General features: G+C 39.2%; 1 protein-coding gene across 3 annotated transcripts in view; it reads right to left on the bottom strand.

The window, feature by feature from the left end:
• The window catches only part of phkb (phosphorylase kinase, beta), a 288,598-nt gene that overhangs the window by 123,001 nt on the left and 146,516 nt on the right, over window positions 1-19,081 (bottom strand). For all 3 annotated transcript variants that reach the window (XM_072596241.1, XM_072596240.1, XM_072596242.1), the window contains 2 exons: window positions 11,318-11,375; window positions 6,867-6,944 (listed from right to left, as the gene is read on the bottom strand). In XM_072596241.1, coding sequence (XP_072452342.1) covers window positions 6,867-6,944; window positions 11,318-11,375 — 136 coding nt within the window. The remainder of the gene's footprint in view (window positions 1-6,866; window positions 6,945-11,317; window positions 11,376-19,081) is intronic.

Below are 19,081 nucleotides of genomic sequence, written 5' to 3'. Positions count from 1 at the left end.
GAGAAAATGAAGGAATATATAAGATTTAAAGAAAAGACTTATAAAGTGGCCAGAAACAATAATAAATCTGATTGTTGTGAAGCTTTCAGAATACTTCAAAGGAATGTAAAGACATAGAGAAAGGAAGGATACAATATGAATGTGATTTAGGAAAAGAACATAAAAATGGAATGTAAACATTTCTCCAGGTAAGTAAAAAAGGAAATATTTGGCTACAGTGAACATGCGTCCACTAAAAGCTGTGTCAGAAGAACTTTTAATGGTGAATACAGAAATGGCAGAGAAGCTAAATGATTACTTTGTGTCCATTCACACTGAGAAAGGTACAGAATTTTAGGTCCAGAAGGAGGAGGAGGAGTTGAAGGAAATTAGCATTCATAAGAAAGCTGTGCTGGAGAAACTAATGGGTTGAACGTTGGCAAGTCCCCAAGACTTGTCAGTCCAAATCACAGAGTGTTGGGTGGCAATGGAGATAATTGATGCATTGGTAATCATCTTCAAAAATTCCATAGATTTGGCAACAATTCCTGCAGACTACAAATTTGCAAATCTCACCCTACTATGTAAGAAAGGGCTAAGGGAAAAGAAGAGGGGAAATGCAAACCGATATCAGTGGTAGGAAAAATCTGTCACAAAGGATGTGATAAATGGACACGGCTAAAAGCAATCTGGTTGGACACAGTCAGTATGGATTTACTCATGGAAAATCATGTTTGATAAACTTGGATTTTTTTTTAAAGGGTGTTACACACATAATTGCTTCATGGACACACTACATTCAGATGTTCATAAGGTTTTTCTTAAGGTTCTCCACAGGAGGTTGGTTATCAAAATTAAAGTACTTGGCACAAGGGGTAATGTGCTGGCTTGGATTAAAGATTGACTACAGGCAGAAAATAGATTGCCAGACTATAACGAGTAAATACCACAAAGATCAGTACTTGGACACGAGCTATTTACATACAATACATGTCAATGATATGGACATGGGGACCAAATGGAACATTTCCAAATTTGCAGATGATACAGAGCTAAGCAGGAATGTGTGTAGAGGAATACTTAAAACGTTTTCAGGAGGATTTGGACAGATTGATCAAGAACATGGCAGATGGAATATAATGTGAAAAAAAATGTGAGGTTATACACTTTGGTATGAAGAACAAATGTGCAGAGTATTTCTTAAATGGTGAGAGGTTGGAAAGTGCAGATTTGCAAAGGGATTTGGATGTCCTTGTGAATAATCCCTAAAGGCTAACATGCAGGTGTTGTCTGGAGTGTTAGCCTTTATTGCAGGAGGATTTGAGTAGTGGAGCAGTCAAGTTTGTATAGAATCTTGGTTAGACCTAGGGTACTGTGCGCAGTTATGGGGTCCTTATCACAGGAAATTGCCATTGAAGGAGTTTAATGAAGATCCACTTGTTCCCAGGAGGGTGGGATTGTCAAATAAAGAGAGATTGGGTAAACTTGGCCTGTATTGTCTAGAGTTTTGGAAAATAAGAGGTACTCTTATTGAAATAAAATACTTCGAGGGATGGGCAGTGTGCCTTGAGAGAGCATAATTTAAAAATAAGAAGGATGCCATTTAGGACAAAGATTAAGAAAAGCTCTTTTACTTCAGAGGGTTGTTGAAGTTCAGTATGTTTAAAGTGGAGGTTGTTAGGTTTCTATGGCATAAAGGGTTTTGAGGATAGTATTGGTAAAAGATGTTGAAGTCTTCGATCAGCTAAAAGCGTAATAAATGATGTAACAGGCTGAAAGCCCTTTTCCTGTTCTTGTGTTCCTAAGAGATCACCATGGGACTGCCATCCAATTCAGGCAGGCAGCCTGCCTGTCAAAGTTGCCCACCAAGGAAAAGGGTATCAGTGTCACCAACAGAAATGGCTCCAACTGAAGCTGCAGATTGAAGATGGCACCTTCTATGAAAAACAGACAAGAAATAAATCATGTAGTCAGTAGACCATTAGGAGGATCATTAGTCAGAACCTAGAATGTTTTCTTTTATTTTTTAACTGAATTTGGGCAACTTTGGCTAGGGCTATCGACTCCCTCCCTACAATTGCTTTGGGAAGGTGATGATGAGCTGCCTTCTTAAACCACTGCAGTTCTTGTGGTGCTGGATTGTATCCTTTAATAGTCTCTCTGGTACACTATAAAACAGTATAGTGTTTCTGAGTGGTATATTAATATTTTCAAAGCCTAATAGTACAATTCCAGGTGCTGCATCAAGACTAACATAAGCATGATAATCCTTCAATATCATCATAGGAGGATGGAATGGCTGCAAACACTTTTATACTTTTTTGCTTCATTATTCATTTCATTCAGAGTGGATGCAGGCTTTGGTATTCCATGGCAAAACCACTATGTGATGGGCATGGATTTCACAGATGATGTGCCTTGCTGGCTGAAGAATCATGCATTTCCAAGCCATGACCATTAGTCTAGAGAGTAGCAGTGCCAAGGTTGGTCTACACATCAGCTACAAGAGGACCAAGACAATGATAAGTAAATGGCAACAAGGCCTTCAGATCACCATCAGGGAAAGAATAGCAAGGACAACTCCTACCTAGGAAGCTACATCACTGAGCAGGACAATGCAGAGACTGACATCTACGCTGGTCTTTTCGGGGTTCCACACAAAGTGGGAACCAAACATCAGCAGTGCCTAGAGGCTGTGAGCCTATCAGTCTATAGTAGTATTAATTGCAAAGTCTATGCCAGGAAGATATGGAAGAGAACATCTGCGTTCCATATAAATTGGATGTCTTTCGGCAGCACTGGCTACCAAAGATCTTGGGTATCACATGGAAAAGTAGCACTCACTAAGTCCAAAGAGGACAGCTCAGAGGGTTGACTGGACGTGGTGATGGCAATAGGATGATGTTGGCAGGTCACATCCTTTGCCTCACTGACAGACACCTTGTCAGGGTGGCAGCAGAATGGACACTAGCAGGTGGAAGATGAAAATGGGGCCAGCCAAGGAAGTCCTAGTAACGTACATTATAAGAAGCATGTGGAAGCTTTGGAAAGGGTGCAGAGGAGATTTACTAGGATGTTGCCTGGTATGGAGGGAAGGTCTTACGAGGAAAGACTGAGGGACTTGAAGCTGGTTTCGTTGGAGAGAAGAAGGTTGAGAGGTGACTTGATAGAGACATATAAGATAATCAGAGGGTTAGATAGGGTGGAAATGTATTGCTGGAAAAGCACAGCAGGTCAGGCAGCATCCAAGGAGCAGGAGAATCGACGTTTCAGGCATGAGCCCTTCTTCAGGAATGAGGAAAGTGTGCCAAGCAGGCTAAGATAAAAGGTAGGGAGGAGGGACTTGGGGGAGGGGCGTTGGAAATGCGATAGGTGGAAGGAGGTAAAAGTGAGGGTGATAGGCTGGAGTGGGGGTGGGGGCGGAGAGGTCAGGAAGAAGATTGCAGGTTAGGAAGGTGGTGCTGAGTTCGAGGGTTGGGACTGAGACAAGGTGGGGGGAGGGGAAATAAGGAAACTGGAGAAATCTGAGTTCATCCCTTGCGGTTGGAGGGTTCCTAGGCGGAAGATGAGGTGCTCTTCCTCCAGCCGTCGTGTTGCTATGGTCTGGCGATGGAGGAGTCCGAGGAGGAGTGGGAGGGGGAGTTGAAGTGTTGAGCCACGGGGTGGTTGGGTTGGTTGGTCCGGGTGTCCCAGAGGTGTTCTCTGAAACGTTCTGCAAGTAGGCGGCCTCTCTCCCCAATATAGAGGAAGCCACATCGGGTGCAGCAGATGCAGGAAATGGTGTGTGTGGAAGAGCAGGTGAATTTGTGGCGGATATGGAAGGATCCCTTGGGGCCTTCCGCTTAGATAGGGTGAACAGGGAGAGCCTTTTTCCAAGTATGGCGATGGCGAGTACGAGGGGCATAGCTTTAAATTGACGGGTGATAGATCTAGAACAGATGTCAGAGATAGTTTCTTTACTCAGAGTAGTAAGGGTATGGAATGCTTTGCCTGCAACAGTCGTAGATTTGCCAACTTTAAGTACGTTTAAGTCGTCATTGGACAAGCATATATATGTAAATGGAATAGTGTAGGTTAGATGGGCTTCAGATTGGTATGACAGGTCGGTGCAACATCGAAGGCCGAAGAGCCTGTACTGCGCTATAATCTTCTAAATGTTCTATGTATTTAAGGAATGCCTCCAAGAGCAGTACACAACCTGTGCCTGAGTGAAAGAGTTGTGATAGTCAAATTAACTGAAATAGATCATGTGTATCCCAAAAGCAGTCATATTTTCCCTTCCTTTGTTTTCCACAGGATTGCATATACACTGTGCAAAAATAACACACATTATTTGTGAGAGTTGAGTGCATCAGTACTTCCCTCACTGAAAACCACTTTGTTTTACTATTTGCTCCACAGATTTGACAGGAACCTCCTCAATCCAATGTGTTTTCATTTATTCATTTGAACTGAAACTAGAAAATAACGTTGATTCCCCTACTTTTGCTCTTGCAATGAATCTGCCTATTGAGTGCAGCCTCCCATTTCTTTTATGAAACTTAAACTAGTCTAATACGGTTATTTGCAACTCTCAGCACTTTTAAGTGTTAGAACAGATTGTACAGATTTATAGAGAATGCAATCAACTCTAAATGGCTTGTTGTGAAGTCAAGTGCAAGAGACATGTGTATTATGTCAAAGGTAAAATAAAATGGAAATGAGAGAAGGGAGAACATAGCAAGAAACATTATAATAAGCATAAGATAGACAAACTGGATTGAATCCACACTGCTACCTATTAATTTTCCGTTACATTAAATTTGAAGAATCAACTTCTATTTTTCTACAGCTGTACAAACTAAGAATCCCCAAATTGGGTAATATGCAATGAATTAATCACTATTTTAGGTAAGTAACATCGGCGAATTTGCATTTCAAAATTCTGTTCAGCTTCTGTCAAAATAAACACTTGAGATTATTAAAAAGGTGAGTTTTGTAATATAAATTCAATTTTCTGGTGGCAAGTTACAGATGAGTAATCGTTTTTAGCCATGTTTACTCTTCTGTTCCAAAAAGCAGGGTATGACAATTAGAGAAATGTCACCTCCACATAGTGTTGGTTCTTGATCAAGTATTTATATGAAAAATTTCATCATGGCTTTAAGCCAGTTTACCAATAAATAATGCATTTGCCATTTCATGTTTAACAGAATTACAAGGAGCTGGATTAATTGCTTCATATTAGCTAGTAGCTGGATTCTTTTTATCCAAAGTGAAGCTATTACGTAAGATAACACTGCTGGGAGCTCTGTTGAAACCAGACACACTAATGACCTAAATGAGCATAAATGAGCTGGAACACAACATTGTCAGATCAACATCGTAGATGTCATAATTTTCTCAGCGAGATAAGCATAACTGGGAATCTGGCAACGACAGTGAAGATCCTTTTCACCTTCTCCTGGTGAAAATGGAGCACATGACTGGAATAACAGTACTATCAAAACATTACTATCAAGATATAATATAGGGATTATAAACTGCGCAAGAAAAAGGGCCGAATTACACAATAATGATTTTAATCCACTCACCTTTCACATACTGACTTGAGTAAGCAGTACTATTAAATGTAAATAAAGCATTCTACTTATTATTCCCTCGACTCTCCCCACCCCAGCACTACGTATTTAATTGTTCAGGTAGACTTTTACAACAAATAAGGAATTAACTCTTTCATTAAGCAATCATGAAGCTACTCAGCAAGGGAGTGGGTTTTGTATTTGTGAATGACTCTCACATTTGCTATCAATACATCAATTGGATGAAAGTTTCTTTATTCACTGGTTGTAAGAACCTGTACAAAATGACATTTTTTGGTTGTTTCATTATCATTGCTTGTGTATAGACAATTGGAACAAATGTAAGATGCCCAGAATTTCACCTGATGAAATCATACTGACTGGCATAAGATAACAAAGCCTTAGTATAATGCAGTAGCTCTAGATAAAATACATTTCTGGGTAGGTAAATGGAGAATTACATTTATGTCTAAACAAAAGTAAATTTCACCTGGGAGAGCATAATGCTAATACCGGTGCCATAAAGGGAGAACCGTGCTTTCTCGATTCGATAAGACAGTCAATGAAATTAAATTGGAAATCTTGATCAGCAGAATAGCAGCAGGTTTACAGTTTGCATAAAATGAGAGCTCCAGAGGTGGCAAAGTCAGAATGTGGAAGAGCAGCAATACAGAAAATTAGGAAGAAAATTTAGTCAGATGCATTACTGTGAGGAATTACTGTGAGGAAAGATATAACAGAAGATGGTAGCCTATCCTGCATCACCAATTGGACGGGAACACAACCTGAGTTACATAGTCTAGCAGGTCTTGCATGAGAATGCCAGACACAATTACAACTCCATCAACTCTCACTTAAAGTACAATTATCTTTAAAAAATTAGAAATTTTTCATCACTTTTCCATTGAAAAGAACTCCAAATAAATTGTATTTTTAAGATTCTGACATTTTGAAAAATCTATATCTGTCCCATATGTTATTTATGCATCATCCTGTTATAGCCACAAAGGAAGAAAGCTGAAATCCATATTGGTTTAAAAACAAAGAGCATTTTTGTGTAGGTTGAGGACTCTGCACTGCATAAAACAACATTTTCAACTCATGATACACACATAATGATCTCGTCTTATGTACATAAAGGACAATTAAGAATAATTGATCCAGTTTTAAAGTAATCTCACGATCATTTTGCTCAAAATGTCATATCAAACGCACATTAGATTTGCTTATCATTTTCTCAATGCACATTCCAAAAACATATACAAGGAAAAGAATAAACTACCCTTCCAGAATATGTTCATGAGGAACATAAAAATGCTTCCTTACCATCGTATGACTGGAGAAGCAATGGTTCAAGGAGTGTCAAGTAGTTTTTCACTTGTTCAGGTTTATCTCTAAATACCCCTGTTAAAAAAAAATCATCTTTAAGAATCAGTTCCAAAAATATGCTTACTCTCTCGTACGCTTACCAACTTATCCTTTACTAAATGCTTATATTCTTTGCATATAATTCCATACTCTTCAAGCAAGATTCAAACAAGGTATATTAAACATTAGCTGTGCTATCATGCTTGTTAAATATGTTTCACAGAAGATGATCAATTTTAAGTAGGAACCTGTATACAATGGCAAAAATTTAATATTCCAAATTATTTAACATTTAACGGTGAAACTATCCATTCATAGTGAAAGGAGAAAACAAAGGTATTATGTAACTTATAAGGTTAGTTTGATCTCAAAGACCAATAAATCATAATATCTTCCATAATAACAACAGAATTCAACTTCACAAAACTCATGAGATTTGTATCTGTGAATAATTATTTTAAAACTCCTTACTTAATTACTGAATGCAATGGCAATATGAATGAAGGATTCACTGCAATGCAGTTAAATCATGTCCATCATTCTGTTAACTATTTCAAACATCAATAATCATAAGAAATTAATTCAGTTAATAACTTCAGCTAATTAATTAAGTTAAGACAGATGATCGCATGATCAACTTACACCAGAAAGAACCTTAAATAAAAGATATATTTAATAATTAAATAATAATAATGAGACAATTCAAAAGTTATAATAACTCTTGACTCCAACTTCCCTAATTCTTCACTATGTCTTTTGAATTTTATTTTTAATACCCAATATCTGCAAGAAACCACAAATCCACACTACCAAAGTCTAGACAGTTGTGATCAATACAATAAAAGATAGGAAAAATGTCATATAAACACAATAAACAACACTTCAAAAAACTGTAGATAATAGCATTTAAAAAGGCACTGGGATGAAATTGAGGAAATGGTCAGGAATTGTTAAGAAATGTGGTCACACTTTGTTGCGGTAACACAGAGGGTGATTAGAACAATGCAGTTGATGCTGCATATGTGGACTTTCAAAAGGCATTGAATAAAGTACCAACTATTAAGCTTGTCAATAAAAGTGACGTTTTATAAAAAGCACCACAGCAGCATGAAATTAAAATTGGTTCAGGAATAGAAAATTGAAGGTTGTATGAATACTTTTTTTGCACTGGATGAAGGTATGCAAAGGCATTACCCGAAGTTCAGCACTAGGACCACTGTTGATTCTGACTTACATTCATGACTTGGGCTTAAGGACACAATTTGAAATTCACAGATGGCAAGAAAACTGGAGGTGGACAAAACAGGCAAGATAGGAATAGGCTTCAAGAGGACACTGACAAACTAGTATACATATCAACCTACGTTAAATGAAATTCCATGCTGAAATATGTGAGTTACAACTATTTTTTGTTTATTAAATATGAGCATCCTTGACAAGCTAGTATTTGTTGATATGCTTCAATTAACCTTGATGATCTTGTGTTGCATTAGGTAAGGTACCTACTTCTAAATGAGAAGCTCCAGGCTGAAATGTCACCCAGGACATGATATCCAAGGAAGTTACATTTAAATTGTGGATAACTAAACTGAGGCTCAATTTATAAATCATTTCAACATAAGGCAACAGCAGGAGGTAAGAACAAGAAAGGTGAGGTGACAATAAATTGGAGACTTTACCATCATGTTCTCAGCTCCAGGATACAATACGCATGCAAAAGTGTGACTAAAGTTACTGAGCCCCCTTGTGGGGATGGTTGGGTCCATTGGCTGCATGACTGTAAATCAGGTTGTGTTTGAAGCATGCGGTTCAATCCCTGTCCCTGCTGGGCTAGATTTAGGACCTGCCTTCTTGCCCCACCCATGGTGAAGGTGTTGACATCGCGAATTGGAACTGCCTTCAGACAAAGAACTCAAGAAGAAGAGTTGCCCTTGAGACATTTTAGATGAAAGAATGAAGCAGGACCATGCCTACAATTTTCAAGGGTTAAAAGAGCAAAGAGACCCCTGGTGATTTGGAGTGACAAACATTAAAGGCAAAAGGACAGGGTAACACATCAGTCAATAAAGCATATGAGTTTCTGTGCTTGATAACCAGAGACACAGAGTACAGAAACTTGGAGGTTTCACTAAATCCACTAGCTTAGCTGCAGCTGGTGTATTGTGTTCAATTTTACATGTTATACTTTAGAAGGGATTTGGAAGGTTTTAAAAGATGTATGGGAAAGATTTACAAGAATAGTCCAGGTATGGCACATTATACTTATTCAACCAGAAGGGGAACAATCCAATTTTTTCCAGTTGAGTAGAGAAGGCAATTAAGAGATTTAACAGAGGTATTAAAAATCATGAAGCATTTGCATACAGTAAATAAACTGTTTCTGAGGGTTGAAGGGCTGAAGGATTGATAATAATATGGCAACAATTTACAGTGAGCAGCCAAAGAACCAGAGGTGACATGAGCAAAATCATTTTTTAATGCAAGAAGTAGTTCAGATTTGAAACTGCCTGACAGTGTCATGCATACAGATTTGAAACAAAGTTCAATAAATATCTCAAGGACAAAACGTTGCTAGCAGAAGAGGAAACAACCCAGGAGTGAGACTAATCGCATTGTCCATCAACAGATCTGTGCAGTTTCAGTGAGTCAAATGGCCTCGATCTCTACTAAACTAACTTCTAAGACAAAAGAAAATTCCCCAGTTTTGAATTTATTAACATTATTTTCCACCCAGAGAATGTATTATGGCAAATTACTATAGTTTGTTTGTATTGTCATGTCGTAATACACATGTTAACTAACACATATGGAATGCAAACTAAACACAACAACCTAATTTGACAGTCCCTTTCTTGTGGTAATAAATGCCTGTTAAATACAGATATCTGCCGGAATTTGGTATACGCACAGATCATATCAGTTTGTAATCAAAGCATTCAGTTGAGATATTTTATGCTGCTCTGTCATGTAGCCTAGCAGTTATAGTTAGTAAACTAGTCACAAGTTCAGATCTCAGCATACCAGCCTGACAAATGATCATAAAATCAAACTGATTTACTAAGGTTGTTCAGAAACAAGAAACTGCAACCCCTATCTGATCTGGCTGAGATACTATCACTCTTTATACATGGTTAGTTTTAATGGTCTCTTAAATGACACAACAAATTGCTAAACTATATATAAGGTTATAAAAAATGAACAGCAAGCTAACTATAAAGTGGAGTCACAAGCAGTGACTCAGGCATTAGATTAAGATAACCAAAACATAGTTGATTCTGCATGAGTTCACTGGATAAACTGAAATGCATGCTGAAAAAAATGTCCCATAGAATAAGTAAGCAACAATTCAAAGAAATCACTTCAGTTAGGAACATTAAATGAGTGTAACTACAAACCCTATGAAATCACAATATGGCTAACTGGTTAGAAAATGAACAATAACAAGCTGATACCAGTAGTATATTATGAAGTATCTCGTGCAGAACATAATTTGTGCTCTTGTTTCAAGCAGAATATTATCTCAGTTGTATTCAATGTGAAACAGTACTGATCTATTATTTGAGGAAGGAATGGTATGTGATGATAAGCACCTTTAATAGAATCTGGACAACATCCAGGGATATGCTGGCAAATTGCAGACTAAAGTCGTTCCACAGAAGTGTTAAGCAATGAACACTGCCAAGAACAAAAGTGCCAGCCACCTCCGCTTGGCCTTCAAGTCCTTGAATTCTCTATCTATATATTGGAGCGCAATCATTGTAAGGACAGCAACATTTCATTTACGTGGTGTAACTTGGAAAGATGTTACCATATCTTGAGAAATATTTAAAAATAAATGCTTATTGTCATTTCACTTGTTATGAAGACATCCATTAGCCAGTATTAGATTACTCAAACAAAATGAACAGATCTATTTACCCTAAATATTAATGATTAAAATAGGACCACAGATTGTCACAAAAAGTTGGTATTTGGCCCATTTGGTCCGTACTGGTTTTGAAACACAGCCCACTTTGTCTCAATCCCTTCAAGGATTTATTCAATTCCTCTATGAAGGCAGGGAGTCTATCAATATCCAAACTTATAAAGTCAATGGAAATGAAAAGTGAGAAAATGCTTAATGGCAGTTGAATCAATAACATTATTAGATTAGATTAGATTAGATTACTTACAGTGTGGAAACCTTTACACTATAAATCAGAGTTTAAACTATATTTGCAAATACTGGAAATAATCAATTCAACTTGTTAATTCCAAATTTTAACATTTCTCTAATCCTTGTACAGCAAATCTGGTATTTCTAATATAAATGACACATTTCTGGTCCAACATGAATCAAAAAGTGACATATTTCAGATGTTAAAGCAAGAACTGTTTTCCAAACGAAATAAACTTCAAGGTCTACTCACCGTCAATGATCAAATAAATATAAAACAAAGGAAATTCACATTCAATGCCATCGAACAGCTAGAAAAGAAAAGAAAACCAATATTTTCAGTTAATGAATATTATAAACACTAGATTTATAAGATTTTGATGTTTGGTACTATCTCTAATTTAGGGTAAATCAAAGAGCATTACATAACCTTTTCCCTGTTAAAGATTAAAAGCAGGTCCAGACTTTTAAGTCCTGCTCTGATTTGCGTTTCCAAAATGCAGCACCTCACATTTATCTAAATTAAACTCCATCTGCCATTTCTCACCTCACTGGCCCATCTGATCAAGATCCCATTACACACTGAGGTAACCTTCTTCACTGTCCACCACACCTCCAATTTTGGTGTCATCTGCAAATTTACAAACTATACCTCCTTTGTTCACATCCAAATCATTTATATAAATGACGAAATGTAGTGTACCTGGCACCAATCCTTCTGGCACTCCACTGGTCACAGGCCTCCAGTCTAAAAAGCAATCCTCCACTGTCACCCTCTGTCTTCTACCTTCAAGCCGGTTCTGTACTCAAATAGCTAGATCTCCTTGTATTCCACGAGATCTAACTTTGCTAATGAGTCTACCATGGGGAACCTTCTCGAACGTTTTATTGAAGTCCATATAAATCATGTCCACCACACTGCCCTCATCAACACTCTTTGTTACTTCTTCAAAAAAAACTATCAACTATGTGAAACATGATTTCCCACGCACAAAGCCATGTTGACTATCCCTAATTAGTTCTTGCCTTTTCAAATACATGTAAATCCTGTCCCTCAGGATTCCTTCTAACAACTAGTCAGGCTCATCGATTTATAATTCCCTGGCTTTCCTTACCACCTTTCTTAAATTGTGGCACCATGTTCACCAACCTCCAGTCTTCTGGCACCTCGCCTGTGACTATCGATGATACAAATATCTTAGCAAGAGGTCCAGCAATCACTTCTCTAGCTTCTCACAGAGTTCTAAGGTACACCCGATCAGGTCCTGGGGATTTATCCACTTTTATGCATTTCAAGATATCCAGCACCTCATCCTCTGTAATAGGCACATTTTTCAAGATGACACTGATGCAAAATACTGGTATCTCCCTCATCTCCTGCAGCTGCATACGTAGGCTGCCTTGAGGCGCCCTATTCTCTTCTTTGTTACTCTTTTGTCCTTAATGTATTTATAAAGAAACTCTTTGGATTCTCCTTAATCTTATTTGCCAAAGCTATCTCATGCCCCCTTTTTGCCTTCTTGATTTCCCCGTTAAGTATACTCCTACTGCCTTATCCTCTTCTAAGGATTCTCTCGATCTCTGCTGTCTATACCTGACATATGCTTCCTTCTTTTTCTTAACCAAAATCTCAATTTCTCTAGTCATCCAGCATTCCTTATACCTATCGGCCTTTCCTTTCACCCTAACAGGAACACAATGTCTCCGGATTTTCGTTACCTCATTTTTGAAGGCTTCCCATTTTCCAGCCATCCCTTTACCTGCGAACATCTGCCCCCCATCAGCTTTTGAAAGTTCTTGCCTAATACCGTCAAAAATAACCTTCCTCCAGTTTAGAACTTCAACTTTTATATTTGGTCTATCCCTCTCCATCACTATTTTAAAACTAATAGAATTGTGGTTGCTGGGCCCAAAGTGCTCCCCCACTGACACCTCAGTCACTTGCCCTGCCTTATTTCCAAGAGTAGATTAAGTTTTGCACCTTCTCTAGGAGGAACATCCACATATTGAATCAGAAAAATTTCTTGTACACACTTAACAAATTCCTCTCCAAATAAACCCTTAACACTATGGCAGTCCCAGTCTATGTTTGGAAATTTAAAATTCCTGATCATAACCACCCTATTATACTTACAGATAACTGAAATCTCCTGACAAATTTGTTTCTCAATTTCCCGCTGACAATTACAGGGTCTATAAAACAATCCCAATAAGGTGATCATCCTTTTCTTATTTCTCAGTTCCATGCAAATAGCTTCCCTGGATGCATTCCCAGGAATATCCTCCCTAAATACAGTAGTAATGTTATCCCTTATCAAAAGTGCCACTTCCCTTCCTCTCTTGCCCCCCCCGCCCCACCCCTCCTCTCCACTTTCTACCCTTTGTATACCATTGTATCCTGGAACATTAAGCTGCCAGTCTTGTCCATCCCTGAGCCATATTTCTGTAATTGCTATGATATCCCAGTCCCATGTTCCTAACCATGCCTTGAGCTCATCTGCCGTCCCTGTTAGGCCTCTTACATTGAAGTAAATACAGTTTAATTTATCAGTCCTATCTTGTTCTCTGCTTTGTTCCTTCCTACCCCGACTGTTTGACTTGCTCCTTTTCCCAATTGTACCAGTTTCAAATTGATCTCTTCTCTCACTATTTCCCTGGGTCCCCTTCTCCCCGCCACTGCCCCTCACCTTCCTAAATGAAATCCTCCTGAGCAGCTCTAGCAAATCTCCCTGCCAATATATTAATCCCCTTCCAATTCAGGTGCAATCCATCCTTCTTATACAGGTCACTTCTACCACAGGAGAGATTCCAATTATCCAAAAATGTGAACCCTTCCATTCAATAGCTCCTCAGCCACGCATTCATCTTCTCTATCCTCCTATTCCTACCCTCACTAGCTCATAGCACTGGGAGTAATCCAGATATTACTATCCTTGAGGATCTTCTTTTTAAATTCCTGCCTAACCTTTTAGAGACACTCTTCAGAATCTCATCCCTAACCCTTCCTAAGTCATTGGTTCCAATGCGTACAATTACCTCCTACTGGTCTCTCTCGCCTTTGAGAACATTCTGTATCTTCTCGGAGACACCCTTGATCCTGGCACCAGGGAGACGACAGACCATTCTGATTTTTCATCTGTCTATGCCTCTGACGAGAGAGTCCCCTATTACAATCGATTGCTTGGAACCTGATGCACCCCTTATTACATTACAGCCAGCCTTGATACCAGAAACTTGACTGTTCATACTACATTCCCATGAGAGTCCATCACCCCCTACAGTTTCCAAGATAGCATACTTGTTTGAAATGGGGATAGCCACAGAAAACTCCTGCATTACCTCTCCTACCTTTCCTGGAGTTAACCCATCTATCTGACTATATCTGCGACCTTTCTCCCTTCCTATAACTGCTATCCATCCCATCCCCTCATGTAATCCCTCATTGCCTCTAACTGTTGCTCCACCAATCCATTCAATTTAATAGGATTCACAACCAAAGACACTTCCTGTAAACATTATGTTAACTCTTCTTATACTCCTACATCGAACAAAAACAGCACATCACTCTACTAAAGACCATCTTTGATCCTTCACACTCAATAGACCCAGAAAATAGCACCATTGTTTTGCTCTAAAAAAAAGTGCTCCAGGCTAACTTAGTACTTACTGTTTATATTTTTAAAATTTAATCAAAAGACAGGCATCAGTGAAACATATAATCTAGAAAGAACCCACTCTAAGGCTGGGGCTGTTTTCCCTGGAGCATTGGAGGCTGAGGGGTGACCTTATAGATGTTTATAAAATCATGAGGGGCATGGAAAGTATAAATAGACAAGGTCTTTTCCCTGGGGTGGGGAAGTCCAGAACCAGAGGGCATAGATTTAGGGTGTGAGGGGAAAGATATAAAAGAGACCTAAGGTGCAACTTGTTTCACACTCAGGTGGGTGTGTGTATGGAATGAGTTGCAAGAATTAGTGGTGGAGGCTGATACAATTGCAGCATTTAAAAGACATCTGGATGGGTATATGAATAGGAAGGGTTTAGAGAGATATGGGCCGGGTGCTGGCAAATGGGATTCGATTGGGTTAGGATATCTGGACGGCATGGACGAGTTGGACCGAAGGGTCTGTTTCCTTGCTGTACATCTCTATGACTGTAAGTTCTGAAGTGTTCAGACTTGGAAACAACAGCAACAACATGTGTTTACAGTAGCTGGACTAGTAGTCTCTGAAGTTCCAAGGTGTTGAGAATGTTAGCTTGTAATCAAGTATGCTTTCAAATGTCCATATAATTTCAAGATAGAATAACACTGAGGGCTAAAGACTAATTCATTTGTATATTTACCATATTGTAAAGCCAATATGATTTACACTGTCGTGGAGACAGGCAGTGAGAGGGTTAGGGTTTTCTTGAAACTTTCAGTCAAGTAATCTGCCAAACAGAAGAAGCAGCTAATGGCTGAAAGTCTCGATAGTTCAATACACAGGAACACTGGCATGAATTCAAGCTGGGATTCAAAAGACCAAATTTATGAAGATTTGAGAGACACAGAGTCTCCAGACAGAACACTGAATTTAAGTTCTGGGTTGAAAGGTTCACAGGCTATGAAAGGAAAGGAATGGAAGTAAGCTGATGGGAATTAAAAGTTATATGCTTTGGGCTAGGTCTGGGAAAATTAAATGACAACTTGAGGGATTGTGTAAACGATGTCAGCCATGACCCTGCTGAATGTCTGGACAGGGTCAAGGGGCTGAACAGCCTATGTTTGCTATTTTTTATGGTACATTACATTGAAATTTGTCTTACAAGAAATGGGGAAGTTCTGTTTGAAGTTCTTTTTGGACAAGTTAAGTTAATGTGAAAATGCATGGCAGATTAAGTATAATGTGAATAAATGTGAGGTGTTCCACTTTGGTAACAAAAACAGGAAGGCTGTTTGTTATCTGAGTTGCAAAAGATTGGGAAAGGGAAAAGTGCATTGAAACCTGGGTGGCCTTGTACAACAGTTGCTGAAAGCACACCTATCAACAGGTAATGAAAGAGGCAAATGGTATGTTTGCCTTCATAGACAGGATTTGAGTACAGAGTGCGGATGTCTTGCTGCAATTGTACAGAACCTTGGGGAGACCATTCCTGGAGTATTACTGCAATTTTGGTCTCCTTATCTGAGGAGCAACATTCTAGCTATGGTGGAAGTGCAACAAAGGTGAGGCAGACTGATTCCTGGGATGGCAGAACTGATGAATTAAGAAAGACTGGATAGATTCAGATTTTTGTTTGAGTTTAAAACAATAATAGGGGTGGGGGGGGGGGGGGGGGCATCTCACGGAAACCTATAAAATTCTAATACAACTAGACAGCAGAAATGCAAGAAGGATGTTACTAATGACTGGGGATTCCAGAACCAGGAATCACAGTCTGAGGATACAGAGTAGGCCACTTGAGAAAGAAACTGGGAGAAATTTCATCACCCAGAGTGGCCAGCCTGTAGAATTCTCAGCCACAGAAAACAGTTGAGGCCAAAACATTGAATGTTTTCAAGGAGTTAGAAATCTGAGGTAGACTGGACACTTTTCATTCTGAAAAGTGGCTATCTGGATGCATAAAATTCCTGGATCTCTCCCTTCAAGACCAGCAACGTGCAACTTGCAGCAGAATTTACGCTCCAACCCTGTATGCTAACCCAGCTGACAAAGATGATTTCACAGAGATCTACCTTGAATGGCTCTCCCAAGGACAAAATCATCATCCTTGGCAATCAGTGCTAGAGTTGGCTATGACCGCCATCTATGGAAGGGAGCACTCAGAAACTAAGAATTTGGAAACTGCAATGAAAACAGGCATCAATTCTTATAACTTTTTGCAGAAAAGCAACAGTCCAAAGCCAACATCTTCCTTCCCAAAAAGATCATTTCAAGATTATGTGGGCACGTCATTGCTCCAAACACTGGCACCTTACATCTTAGTGCACGAGATGTAACCAAAATGTACACCATCATGACATCATGCACAGGAGAATCATGCCAGTCTGACTGCCATATAGGCTATCAACTCCACTCAAAGCTGAAATTTCACTTGAAGCCTAACCCCAAGAGCAAACCTTGCCCCAACCTCTAAAAAGAAAGTTTGACTGGCAAGTGCAAACCTCATTTTGCAGTGATGGACATCAAGCAACGTTATACATGAAACAGGAACACCCTGACCTCACTACTGATCTTGTACTAGAAGAACTCTGGGAACACATCAAAGCTGCAACAATGGATATTTCCCATGGGGTATCAGATCCAGCACTAAGAAGAACGAGGACTGGTTTGGTGACAAGGAATTCCAGGACTTGCTAGCAATACAAAGGTCAGCTCCATGGACAGACCTCACTCAGCTGGCCAACCAAGCAAAAGAAAGTCCATAGTCAAGCATGGAACTCTTTCCAACATAAATCCTTATAACATTTTAGTAGTATTTAGATGTACACTTGCAATGCCGTGGCAAACCAGGCTATGGGCCAAGAGCTGGGAAATAGAATTAGTAATAGTTAAGTAGTTTTTGACTATTGCAGACTTGATAGGCTTAATTGCCTTTTTCTGGACTATGGACCCCTATGACTCTGTAAACTGAGGAACAACCAAACTCAGCGATAGATTGCGAGAAAAATTCAACTGTACTTTGATACTGGTGATATAAGAAGCTTCTGCAAAGCACTAAAACTGGCTATAGACGAGCAGATGAAACCAAAAACTCTCTGACGAGCTCCCATGGCAAGACACTGCACATCGACAAGGAGTTAGTCCTGGATCTCTGGCTGTAGCATTTTGAAAAGATCTTCAGTCCCAAGTACATAAAGCAGGATACTGCCTTTAACCACACCAAACCACTGCCTGTTAAAGAAGAACTGGATAGCGATTCTGGAAGAAACTGTCCAGCAATCAGATGAAGAGCAACAAAACCCCCGGAGGTGTTGGAATTCCACCCTAAGCCTTGAAGCGTGGTGGACCTGCCCCTACAGTAAGGCTGAACTATGTTGCTGTGCGTTTAGAGACACATGTAAGCCAGTCCATGTAAGGACAGCAGACTTCCTTCCCTAAATGGGTTTTCACAACAATCAGATTAGCCTAAATTCTACATCTTATTGAATTCAAATTTCATCATTGTGGGATTCATGTCTCTTGAACAGTTGCCTGGGGATGTGGATTACGAGACTGGTGTAATTAACATTATGGAACCCCTTTTTCTTCTTCATCTTTACCATCTTCAGTAGGATGTTGAAGAAAGAGAGATAACATCCTGAGGAGGGAGTTGACAATAAGCTTCTGGATGGATTTGGTCTTTCTAAACTTGGGCATCTACAGAGCCACATGATGATGTAAGAAAAAAAACTCATCAGTAAACTCCTTTTTTTTGATGATTGCACTCTCCTGGCCCACAGCAAATCAGACTGGCAACACAAAAATAGAACTGTGTATGCTGGAAATCAGAGAAAATTTTTCAAAAATATAGCAGGTCTGGCAGCATATATAAAACATCATTTTTGGTGCAGCTCTTCAAACTAAAAATGAGTTTAGAGAAAACAAAATTCCTGCATCAGCCTGTTCCGCAAGACGAACACAGACGTTAAGTATTGCTATCAAGACAACCGCCATCAAACAAGTTATCCATTTGAAAGCACCATCTCATTTTGTTGCACCACAGACAAGGAGTGGATAATAAACTATCAAAAGCAAACAACGTATTCGGCTGCCTTCACAACAGGAAAGGACAAACCACAGCCTCAATGTACTGTATAGACCAAATTCAAAATGTAAAATATTGTCATCCTCACTCTCTTTCTATGTGATTTCACATTACGCATCCTGTACCAATGTTATGACCACTCCCACAGTGCTTCCATCACTGCCAGCTCTACAACATCCTCAAGGTGCACATTTTTGCCATCATAATGTCTATAGCTAAATGGAAGACAGGTCAAAGCAGAGATAGAGGCTTTAGCCTCCAAACATCTCAAAAGAGAGGTTACAGTAGA

This window comes from Chiloscyllium punctatum, chromosome 26, assembly GCF_047496795.1.
Source record: "Chiloscyllium punctatum isolate Juve2018m chromosome 26, sChiPun1.3, whole genome shotgun sequence".
NCBI lineage: Eukaryota > Metazoa > Chordata > Chondrichthyes > Orectolobiformes > Hemiscylliidae > Chiloscyllium > Chiloscyllium punctatum.
This window is presented reverse-complemented; position numbering and strand designations above follow the sequence as displayed.